Source organism: Aquila chrysaetos, chromosome Z (assembly GCF_900496995.4).
Source record: "Aquila chrysaetos chrysaetos chromosome Z, bAquChr1.4, whole genome shotgun sequence".
Classification (NCBI taxonomy): Eukaryota; Metazoa; Chordata; class Aves; order Accipitriformes; family Accipitridae; genus Aquila; species Aquila chrysaetos.
This window is the reverse complement of record NC_044030.1, coordinates 64644610-64657056: the sequence shown is the minus strand read 5'-3', so window position 1 is coordinate 64657056 and position 12447 is coordinate 64644610. Positions and strand designations below refer to the sequence as shown.

Sequence of the window (12447 nt, the reverse complement as noted above, 5' to 3'; positions counted from 1 at the left end):
TTGCAGTACTAATGCATATGTTGACAGTGACAGTAAGAAGCGTGTTTCTCCATAAGACTGGACTGGGGGTTTGTTAAGAGATCAGTTGTTGGAATATGATGTGATGCCCTTTAAATTTAATGTGCTGTTGTGTCATATGAATAGAAAGTAGTTTCCTTCCTGCAAATTCAAAGGTCTGATGACAAGCCAGTGTCCCTGCTTTTGAGTTTTAACACCCCATTTGAAATTACAAACCATCTCATAACTTTCTTGTACTGATTGCTTCAGTTGAATGTTTTCTTTGAGTTATTTTAGGTCTAGAAGTTAATGTTGTTGCATAGATACAATAAGCAGAAACAGTGCTTTTCTTTTGCCCTACAGTTTTTCTCTGATGAGCCTTTGATTTTGAGAGGCAAATGGTATCTGCATTCCTTTCTGCTTAGACTTCAGTGTCCTAAGTTTTACTATAACGCAAGTAACTTCTGATCTAAGCAAATCCACCCTCAAAATGATACACAAAAAAAAAAATGTTATGACTGTAAAACTAAGCATTCAAAAATTGAGAAAATGTTTCATCTGCCTTCATTGTTTCACTCTGTTTTATTTTGTTAAACATTAATTAAACATTTTTAAAAATTAATGATCTCTTATACTTCAGTAGGGCATGACAAAATAGTGTATCTGTTTCAGAAACATTAATCTTGGGGGGGTGTGTGAAAATTAGGGGTGATGAGGTATTTCCCATTTGACAGAATTATCTAATCTTGAATGCCTGATCATAAGGATGCAGTTTTTTACAGTACTTTGCATGTTAACATTATTTCAGTAAAATTGGATTTAATATTGATACTAATATTATTCTTTTTACCTGTAGCTGTAAATGTCCAGCCTTCTGCATTTGAAAGCCTAGAGAGTCAGGTTGGAGGCCTGGGAAATACAAAACCCCATAGGCTCCTCAAAGAAGGTTTAACATACTTGCTCAAGATTGCAAAGGAGCAATGCTCCGCTGATGGCAGAGACAGAGAATGCAGTTCTCTATGAACACCTTCAATATTTTAGTGTTCATATTGTCCTTTAATATCCTGGGAACTCTTGCCTCATTCACTTCTGAGTTCTCTGGAAAGATCCTGTGGGTTTATGGATAAATGTGTGGGGGTTTTTAAACAATTCTGACTTATCCCCAGATCCTCTTGGGCTCTGAATAATTTTGTGATCATGTGTTATTTTCTCTTGTATGACTCCTGAATCAAAGGCTAAATCATTTTACATAAGCACAAAGTCTATTTGCAGGCTGTAAAAACCCACTGCTTCCCAGCCAGTTCTTTTTTGCCATCTGTCCCTATTCTTAACCAATCTCATTGGGTTTCATGCACACATTAGTGTATAGATAATCTTCAATAATTATAAATCTAGCTAGTGCTGCTAGTGACCTTCATTGACCTGCATTTTCTTTTCCCCATAACTCTTCACTTGTTTTAGCTTCTTTGGCTAACCCTTCCCAGTTTTTCCTCTTAAGCAGCCCATCATCTGTGTACCCTCAGCTCCTTTTCAGATCTTGCTGATTTTCCCCCTACCACCTCCTCCACTAGTAGGCTGTTACTTCTTTTACTGAGTCAATGCTTCCACAGTCCGTTGCCAAACTCACGCTAAATCAGTCCTAGACTCCCTTGTACTGCACCTTATCTCCCAGTCTCTGCGCACGTAGGACATAGAGATGTCCTTTTTCTTCCCTGCTGTCTCTTGCATTCCCATTTTTGCCAGGCTCCTAGCCTTCTTCCCTAACCTTCATGAGTCACTCCTCTCTATTTGGAGATCCACATTACTATTCCATAGTCCCTGAATGCCAGAAATACTCACTAAAGGCACTAGAAACTGCTTTTCCCTGAATTTTAGTGCCTAGCCCATTGCATCTGGGAAATGGAGTGTGGGAGACTTACACTAAATCTCTGAACCAGCTTAATCCTTATTTGTGAACGGCATATGCACACATTGGTCAGCCTTATAAACTGAGAAAGACTGTGCATGTTCAAGGTATTTTCAGGGATTTGAAAGCCTTTGGGCATATGTAAACAGGGATTTTTTTTTTTTCTGTAAGCTAAAAAACGTGTCCAAATTTACACAGATTCTCATAGGCACAATGAAAGGCACATCTTTGATACTTTGTGAAATCTTGAGGTTTTAACCCACAAGGCAGGAGTACGTTTCTCGAAGAAGTGTTTCCAGAACTTTTTCTAGCATTGCATGTGAAAAATAAGCTTTTTTCCACACAAGTTTTTTTTCTGAAACTGCAAAATTTGTTTTACTGAAACTTTCTGAAGCATCAGCCATGGAATCATTTTCCCAAACTACCTTGAAAGACATTTGCAACTGAAAGCAATGCTTTAACTAGAAGTGTTGGGCAGCTTCTGTATTCATGGCTCAACTCCACTTTAGGCACACTAGTGAGTAATGTGTGACTGGAGTTGATAATGTTTCTCATCTGGGCTTTGATCCTACAAATACTTGCATAACTTTAATCCTCAAGAATGTTTCTGCTGACAGATGAATATATTTACTGAAAACACTAATAGTTGTGCAAATGTGTAGGATTTTATAGATCTTTGATACATATTTTCTTTTGAAAAAGTGCCTTTGGTATTGAAATGAAATTCATAGAATTACAAATAATGAAAATAACTGTCTACGTATAGATAGACTATTAAGGATTTGTCATGGTATCTGCACACAGATTGTGTTGTAATACTACATACACCAAAATACAAGCACCATTTCAAGCTTTCATAGGGAAAGCAAAGTAAAAAGCTATATTCTCTTTGTAAGAAATCTCCTTCCACTCTACTTAGTATGCAAGAAATGTATCAGCACTCAGAAGACTCAGCTGAGAAAGTGTGCTTGCCAATTCCAGATTAACATGGTAAATTGATTTCACTGCTTTAAAGTATCTAATGTTTTCATTAGTATTGCAGCATTATTCTATCTATGGACAAATTTTAAACATATTTCAAAGCCCCTACATTTTGAAATGTGTGTTCTAGATTTCTTAGAATTAGTTATCACTGCAGCAAGCAGAGTTTTGTCCAGAACATTATTTACAGTGGATTTTCTTTCTGCTGTGAAGTCCCTTTTATTGTGTTCGAAAAACAAAAAGTAGACCCTTTTATTAAAGGAGAAAAGTAACTCTAGTAATGATTTCTTAATCATTTATTTACAATTAATGTGTTGGGTGTTTTCTTCTTTTCTTAATAGACACAGTGGACAATTGGAAAACTGCACTGTCCGTTCTGCGAGGCCTGTTTAGGGGGCTTTAACTTTGTTTGCAACACAAAATGTTCCTGTGGACAGGTAGTAAATATACATTTCTGCAAAAGTCAGACTGACTATCAGCCAGCTTTCTCTGTTAAATTGGCAAAATCATCAGCAAAACACTTACCTCTCCTCAAAATTCAGTCTGGTTTTGGCAAGGATACCTGCCATGAAGTGGTAACTGCAGCTTTGGAAATCAAAAATCAAGGGCTTTCATACATGGCCAGAAATAACAATGGCACTGGAAGATTAACAGAAGCACTTTGTCTGGAAGTAAGAGCTCCCAGATTTGAGGTGAAAAGTAAAAAAGTTCCCTTAAAGACATTAAATCCAAACCCAAATCTTTCTGCTTCCTATCCTATGAATGGTGCATGCACTGTAAAACCTTTTCACAGAAGATCACATAGTTTGGATTTAAATATCAGAGAGAGACTTGTTTTGTCACCTGTGTTACATGAAACTTGCAGTATGGGAACAATTTACCGTGGCCAAAATGGAAATCCACCTGCTTACGCACAAAGTGGCTTGCAATTAGAGTCCAATAGGAAAGATGGTAGTTCTTTTCAGGACCTATATAGTTCCAGTGCTGACAAACTACAAAAAAGGTTTCGAGTTACTTCCTTTACCACATTAGTACATAGAGAAGCAGAAAGTGAGTGTGATTTTGAAGCTACTGGACAATCTTCTGGGAGTGCCATTGCTGATGGGTCACCTTTTGTGATGAACCTTTCTTCACCTACAAGTGTTGTAGAAGAGGAAAAATACATCACACCTGTTGGTCTTGTGCAGCCTACAAGTATTTCCTTCAACCAAAAGCTGAGTAAGAGAGAAAGAAACAAGTTGAAAAGCTTGAGGAGAAAACAAAGGCGGCGACAACGGTGGCTACAGAAGCAAGTAGGTGTTTAAAATTAATTATGCTACTTTTTTTTTTAAAGTTTGCCTTGCTTTTATAAGTCATTCTGACTTTTTTTTGATGCTGTCTCTTAATACTGGTTTAACGTGGTACTGTCTAGAGTCAGCTATCCTGCAAACAAGGATTTATGGCCTCTTCCTACATGTAGTTTTTCTAATTCAACCCATCAGTTTTTTTCTGTGTAAAATCAAACCTTGGTGGGTAAAAACTACTTTCTGTTGGCCTTCTTATTTTGTGATGTAATAACAAATTTGAAGTGGGCATAAAATTTAATCAGTGTGATTAAAGGAAAACTAAACATTCAGATCTTCTGAATGAGAAACCCTAGCATTTCAGGATTTCCTAACTTTTAAGTAATGACATTTTAAGTTAATTTTACAGTTAAGAAAGTTTTATGTTTTAAAAGATGTTTGCATTTATTATTTATTGTAACACAAATCTTTTTTCTTTGAGTAAAAATTGATTGTTGCTATTTAAAATATTCGTCTTTAGTAGGTAAATATTTTGTCTTCAAATCTGACAGAAATGTTACATATGCTTATCAATTATAAAACCATGGTTTCCTTCTTCAAACCATCTAAAGCAGAACAGAATTAAAGACCATAGATGGTCATGCAATTTTTGGTGGGGTAGGGGGAGAAAGACCAGGAAGATGTCTTAAGATGAATAACACAGGGTTTTTTTGATCTGAAATTCAGTAGAAAGACTAATGATAATGTATGCCTTTAAAAGAAAATTTCTCATCATAAAGTTCCTGATACAAAATACTGTGTGGCCAAGCAAGAGCAAACATACTAACTCTCATCAGAGAAATAGTATCTACTCAAGAAATCACTCCCGCTTTGGGTAGGTGTGTCACTGTGATAATCTTAGAATATTCCACAGATGAAGTGTAGTGACCTGTAAAGCTCATGTAAGTCTTATTTCATGGATTATTTTTTTTTAATGTGATTGGTTTACATTTTATAATAGTCAAGTCTAATTTAATATTTATGCCTTACTGAGAAATACTAAGCTTATTTGAATGGACTGTGCTTGGGTTAGATGCCACATAGTTTTCATTGGTTTACATTTAATGCAATGGGATATATAGGACCAATAGTTCATATATGGATCTTTCATTAGCCCTTTGTACCTAAATGATTATTATCCGTAGTATTCAGTTGTCCTTGTACAGTTCCACTCCTCTCACACACTAAGTGACTTCAAACTCTTTCCTACATGCAGTTAACATAGCCTTTAGAGTATAGTACAGAATTGAAGCAGAGCAGTGAATTTAGGTTTGAGAGGGAGATACATAGAGGCTGTCTCTCTCAATTAAATATAAGAACCAGCTTGAAAATGTGATGGGTCTGGGACATATCATGAGACTTCTCAGTATGGCATCCATATATTCTTTCATCTTTGGGAAGGTTTTTTGTTTTGTTTAAAGAAACATTTAAATTGGCATTGTGATATTTTGAAAACTTGTTCTTATTTTGTAAAATGCGTCTCTGAAACTGAGTGTAAAGAAACTTTCCAAGATCTGGATGTCTTAATATTGAACACTTATTAGAAAACAACTCTAAAAATTCTTAGGTGTCCGAGTCCCTAAAATGGCTTTAAAAGTTCCAGGCCTCATTGTTTCTGTTAAATGAAATGATGATGCAAAAGCACAGTATATAGGAGCGTTTGCACAGTCATGTCATCTGCAGTCTCTCCAGCCACTTTAATCTGTGTTAGATGTTACTTTCAAGAATAAAGTGTTGTACAAGTTTTCCAAATTTGTGATAGCTAAGAAAGAAAAACACACTTTCAGATCTTCTTCTTTTTAAACCATACTTAATGAATTCCTACATTATTTTTAAGTTTCATATGGCAAATGATGTACAGTTGATAAATCTGGTATGTCTAATCAGTAAGCATATGGTTTACAAAGTGCAAAAAATTAAAAAATAAGTATGTAAAATAAATGATCTGGTTTCAAATAGTAGTTTTGAGGGGAAGATATTTTGGTCTTGTATTGATTCGTTAACCTTGGTTAACGTGAAAGTCTGTGATCGTGGCATGGAATATTTAAATGGGCCTACTTCTCAGACTCAGTGTTAAGCAGCATGTGTGGCTAGTGCAGCTGTGTTTCCCATTGCTCTGGTATCCTCCCAGGAAAATGTGGAGCTAGAAAATAATATCCTCCTAACAGTCTGACATGTCACAAAAGGGGATGCTCCTGTGCCACACACTCCTCCTTGTGGCTGCTCCCCTCTCGTGTGCCAGTCTAGGTATCCTCCCTTTTCTTGCAAGTTCCACCTGCCATTTTTTTCTTCAGCATTCTGGCACCCCTCCTTGCAAAAATGTGCATTTTGTTACAGTGGTACTTACAACAGGAAGCTGATCTGTGGTACTTAGTAACCATGATTTCCAGCATACTTACCGCATATGCTTATGCAATCAGATAGTAAAACTTCACAAAGGGAAGAAAGCATAAACCTCTGAGTAGATGGAGTGAGAGTTTTGATAAATGACAATGTAAGTATTTCATTTAAGTGCTCTTTTAAGAAGTACTTCAGTGCAGCAGAACCCTGGTGTGAGGTGAGTCTCTTCTAAGCTCTCTGTGTTAAAGGTACTGTGCATCTCATTTTTATCTTTAATTAAAGCTATTCTGGAGAGCAGTCCGAGAGAGCAGACCTGTTCAGACTTTGGAATTTCTTTGTGAATGCATAGACTGCTTATCTAAGTTTATTTTGAATTGTGATAACTGTATCTGTAAAAAGTTTTTTCTGTCTTGCAGTAAGCCAAAATGTGCCCATAAACGTCGTGTCATGGCAGAATGCACTCTATTATTAAGTTAAAGTGTATAAACCTTGGATTGTAAATAGGAGCGATTCTGTGAGCTCCTGACCTGCACTTGCCCCCCCGCCCGGAGGCCTGCTCTGATGCAGGCTCTGTGGTGAAGGTGCGGGACTGAGCTAGCCTGCTAACAGCAGAGGGACCCAACCTTCCTCTGTCTGCTCTACACGGCAAAGCTCGTAATGCCTGTGAGGGGTATACTTGAATTTTGTGTGTGTGTGCGCACACGTTTGTGTTCATGGGGGATTTTTAGGTTTCTGGTATATTGTTAGGATGTGATAATAACTACTTAAGTCTAGGAATTGCAAGTATTAATAACGGTTCTTGTTATTGTTGCTATAGCTAAGAAGATGAAGTATTTCTGTTATAAATTCCCTTTTGTGTATATCTGGTTACATGTTTGCATTGTTTGCTAATGTCTGAAGCTTGTAATAATTTTCTGAAAGATCTCAGACAGAAATACCATATGTGGCTCCTCCAATTTTATTTTATTTCTCTTCACAATCATTTTACACAGAGGAAGACTATGTAGCCAGCTTCAAAACTACAGTATCCTCTTGGAAATGATCCTCATCCATCGGAAAAAATACTATTGGCCTCTTTGCCTTATTTTATAACTTGACATATCACCAGTTCTTTTGTATATTTTTTAAAACCTGAAAGTTTTGTCTTACAAAGGTAGCTAGTAGTCAGTTTCCATGAAGTGAGTTTGCTTTCATGCTCCCAGTGTTAATCTGCACTCAGGGTAAACAGGTGGGTGAGATACTGCATTGTTTATCCACAGTGTCAGGTGCTGTTATCTTGCCCTGCAGCCTTGAGTTTTCAAGTCCATACTCTAGCAACTGACAGTCTTGTAGTGAAGGCACTAGGCTTCAAAGGTTTAACTTGGGACCTTAGTTCACTTAATTTATGCTTGTCTCTTTCTCATGTGTACATTGGTTTACAATTCTTTTTCTTGCACTGTCATGTTTGTATTTAAACTGTAAATCCTTCAGGTGTCTCATCGTGCATTTATGTACTTGGATTTCAGTTACTCTTTCTGTGATGATACTCATAACAAGAATTATCCTCAGGCTGCTTATGGATTCCTCAGCTGGCTGTTGGGGGACTAAAAGCATTATTTAGTGTTAGTACCAAAGTAAAGCAGGAAGAGAAGGAAGTGAAATGAAATCACAGCTGGAGGAGGCAAGCAGTAACTACAAGGTCTCAGTTGTGACCTTTGTTAGGGAAATATGAGGCCCTGGAGAAGTTGCTTAAAGTAAGGAAAGAGAAAACACAGGGGAAAGGGGGCAGTCCTAATCTCATACCATGAGATCTGTGTTAAAAGATAGTGGATTTAATATGAAGTAATATTTAGGTGCAGTGACTTGACCAGCTGTGAATCCCCAGAATTAAGATTGAGGGATGCAATAGTGGGAGAGCATTTTGACTCTGTGCAGCTCATACTGTATCCGCACCAGCTTTCTCATTCACTTCCTTGAGTGACTAAGAGAAATGAAGATCAAATATTAAGATAAACCTTTCCAACTTGGTAAAGGTGGAAACTCTGCTTTCAGTGTTCTGCTCTGGATAAGTTCTCAAAATCACATAGCAATTTTTAAGTTATATGCTTAACTGGTTGAACTTACGTTTAAAGCACAATAAACTTTGAGATAAAGAAGACTGAAGTGCTTCTGTGTTAACATGCAGTTGCAGACTTCACAGTCCCTAGCCTGACACATTTACGATTTACTCTTTCTGAAATAGTATTGCTGTGCTGATGGTGCTACAGCATTAATGGTTTAAGAGCCATTGGGCAGCATAGCTGCAGAGTCTTAACTCACATCTTGTTTATGGGCAAAGAAGAAACACACGTTGTGTATATAAAACCAAGAATTTATTCTTCCTGTAAATGAAATCTTAAAAGTGTGATTATTGTTAGTCCAGATTTAATTGTTAAAGAAAAAAGAAAGAATAATATTGCCATTGAGACTGTTATGTGCACTCACTTGTTCCTCCCCGTTTCCTGATGTTCTGCCTATGGCGTCGTGCCTCGGGGTCTGTGGGCTGGCAGCAGTCTGGGGTCGGGGGCAGGCAGGTGTTACCGTGGCTTGCCAGCATCTGCAGTCCTTCACTGGGAGGAGTATGATGTTCATGTTGATGGTTTCTTTTTCTTTACCCCAGAATCCACTTGAGATTGTTTTTGTGTGTTTGTTAACACACTTTTATACCTTTGCTCTTTCTTCACAGGTCTGCAGCTTCATTCTACATCCAAAGTACCTTATGTAGTGCCTTTTATGTATCTAAGATACAGTTTCTTTGTTCTATTTGTTACCCTTAAAACCAAGTCTGCATTTCTTTAACGGACCCCTGGGAATTTACTCAAAGCTGTTGTGGTCTCCAGTGCCAACCCAGTGCCCCATCTCATGTGATCCCATGCCTGTACTCCTCTGTGTTGCGTCCTGGGTCTCCATTTCTCAAGGCCTTTGCTATCTTTAGCCAGCCTGTAGCTCTTTACACTACATCATTATATTAGAGTTGTAAATATATCATTCTGCATGCAATAACCGCTGTCGGTGGTTGTACCATATGAAGATAACACAAGTAAAACAAGTTAGTCGCGGACATCTGGTCAGTTAGAGAAATTGCTCTCACAGCTAAACCAGGTAAAACCAAGCAGCAGGCAGGGCAAGGGAAGTGCAGGCAGAGCAAACATGGCCAGCCTCAGCCCTGAGGCCTTGCAAGGTTCAGTACAAAGCTTGTGGCTGTTCTAGCAGGAACAATACCACATTACAGGGCTATAGGGTTACAAGTAAGAAGCAGTATCTTTTTTAACTAGCTGATACAAGGAGCGGAGAAATTTGGGCATGAGGAGCTTCTGAGGCAAACCTTGTCTATCTTTGCTTTTGCTTTGGTTGTAAATATTGTCACTTCATGGTGACTTTTGTAATTAGGAGATTAATTCTGTCACTGATTATAAACTGGATTAACAAGAAAGTGTTAAGAATGATGGATTCATGCCCAAATGCATGATTTACCTTTGCTAAATCGCAGTTGTGGTTTCTGTGGAAGTTGTATCTGAGGGAAATAGCATGAGAAAGCTATTGTTTTCTGAGGTGCATCTGGAGCTCCTCTTGCAAGCCTTTAAACCCCAACACTTCAGAGTTTAATTACTTTTAGCTGCAGTCTTTTCATGCTGTTATTTGTGATTACAGCTTTTGAGGGCATTGTCTGACCTGAGTTCTTCTACTGTTTGGTATGTCTTTTACACAGTTTGGTATTAATAATAACCAGTGGGATAAACAGCCTTGCAAATTTGCCAGGGGTTTGTCAGGAAGAAACTCCGCTTGCCTTCTCTCATGGATTGTGTTATAAACTACTTAATACTTCATTCGTGTTGGAGAGGAGGGAAAATTACTCAGGGAGCTACTGGATAAATACAACATATCAGGATTGTCTCAGTATATCTATATATACTCTAAAATTTTTTATGATCATCTTGAAGCTAGAATATATAGACTAGAATATAATGTAGCTACACTGTCATATCTTTACTGAAGACCAAAATAGCTGGCTGTGCTGTGAATATATTCCTTCATTTAAGTGAAATATATATGAATAAACTGCTTGTCTGTAAGATACTTTCAGAATGTACAGATACTATAGAATAATCTCAGCATAGCAGAAGTCCACGAGCTGTTGTGCATTAAGTGTCCATCTTGCAAAAGACGGGATCATCTGCTACTTCATGTGTCAGGCCACCTTTGGTGGTTAGTATGCTAAGAAGAGGCAATGGTTTTCACTGACCTTTTTGTGCTCTTCCAGCATCCTTGGTAATGTGTAGTTTTTCTGAAGAGACACAGACAGTCTCCAAATGCAGCCACCTCTACCTGAAATAGTAATGTTGTACTGGTAGTGCTACAACCCTAAGGATCAACAGCTGGGGTAATGTGCCATGCCACCTGTAAGATCCTTATCCATCCTCACAGACATTGTATCTTGCTGGACAAAAGCAAAACAGGAAGGAAACTAAGCCCAGTGAAGTGCGTTATGTATTTTATTATTGACTGTCTGCCAAAAAAGTGGAGTTTTTTAATAACTAACATACGGAGCATTGCTGCTGTTCCAAGGTTATATTGATTGCTATTCCAAGAAAATACTGATGAACAGCCTAGAACTATAGAAATACTGTATGTTTTTTTCATGTATAAACTGTAAGTATTAGAAACTATTATTTTAGTTTTTCTAGAAGCCCACAGACAACTTAGATCATAACAGTTTATGAGACTTGCTGTCCCTCAGCTAAGAAGGACAATGACCCGTTCCTGGAGATAGGTTGCAATGATGTGCAGTTAGGTGCATCCCGTAATTTCAGTGTGGATTCTTATTACACAGATAGAGTGAAGAGCAGAGTAAATTGCAATTGTATAAGATGACTCATGATGGATAAAAATCGAAGTTCAACAATGGTATGAACAAGAATACAAGAGTACTTCCATGTTTATGAGATTTACTGTGTATTACCAGAAGGACCACATCAAACACACAGTAAGGAGAGAGTTTAAGATGAGACTTTACATGAGAAAAGAATGTATTGTTATAGAATTTTGTGCCTCAGGCCTGTAGTCCTTTACTTCTACAAATCATTACTATCTTAGTGACTAAGAATTTGAGTAAGTTTTATATTTTTAATTGGTTTTCATGGTAGTAAACTCTCTGAATACATATAAACTGAGGTAAATTAAATGCTGCTTGCACGGAGATTTAAGTAGAGTGCAGGGCTTGGTTCTTCAAATTAATTTTTTTTTTTTTTTTTTCCCCAGGAAAAACAATATTCCTAACATCTGGGAGAATTAAAGCTGCCCACCTGTTTTTTTAAAGAAGTATTTCTTCATGCTTTGTAGTGGTCAATGTATTTATGAATGTTTCGCAGCCATGACTCCCCTTTAAATTTTATGGTATCCAACTTCTATGCGTTTTTTTTCTCACATCTGCATTTGGGACAAAATAATGCTATCTGAAAAGAATTTTTTTCTTTACATTTCTTCAACTATTTTAGGTTTCTCAGGCAGTGACTGAGAAGTAGAAGTCACTGTATGCATCAAAAAGATGTCACACGTACAGAATAGAACAGAATAGATTTTGTACAAACTTATTGTAGCAAATTAAAGTAGCAAATTAGTGAAATTAATTATTATATGTAGTAGTGCAAAATACTGAAGAGCTGTTGTATGGTAACTTCATTTCAGAATTAAATGTAAGGAAGGATAGCATCTACTGTTACAGCTGAAGAAGTTGCCAATCTTTTGGGCGTATGAACATCTTTTTCACATCCAAAGTACAAGCTTATACCTTTGTCGTGGTTTAACCCCAGCCAGCAACTAAGCACCACGCAGCCGCTCACTCACTCCCCCCCCACCCAGTGGGATGGGGGAGAAAATCGGGAA

The 12447-nt window shown here is 37.5% G+C and overlaps 1 protein-coding gene across 5 annotated transcripts in view; it reads left to right on the top strand.

The window, feature by feature from the left end:
- RNF180 (ring finger protein 180) overlaps window positions 1–12447 on the top strand; it is an 85364-nt gene that overhangs the window by 10011 nt on the left and 62906 nt on the right. For all 5 annotated transcript variants that reach the window (XM_030003994.2, XM_030003995.1, XM_030003993.2 and 2 more), the window contains one exon: window positions 3226–4176. In XM_030003994.2, coding sequence (XP_029859854.1) covers window positions 3226–4176 — 951 coding nt within the window. The remainder of the gene's footprint in view (window positions 1–3225; window positions 4177–12447) is intronic.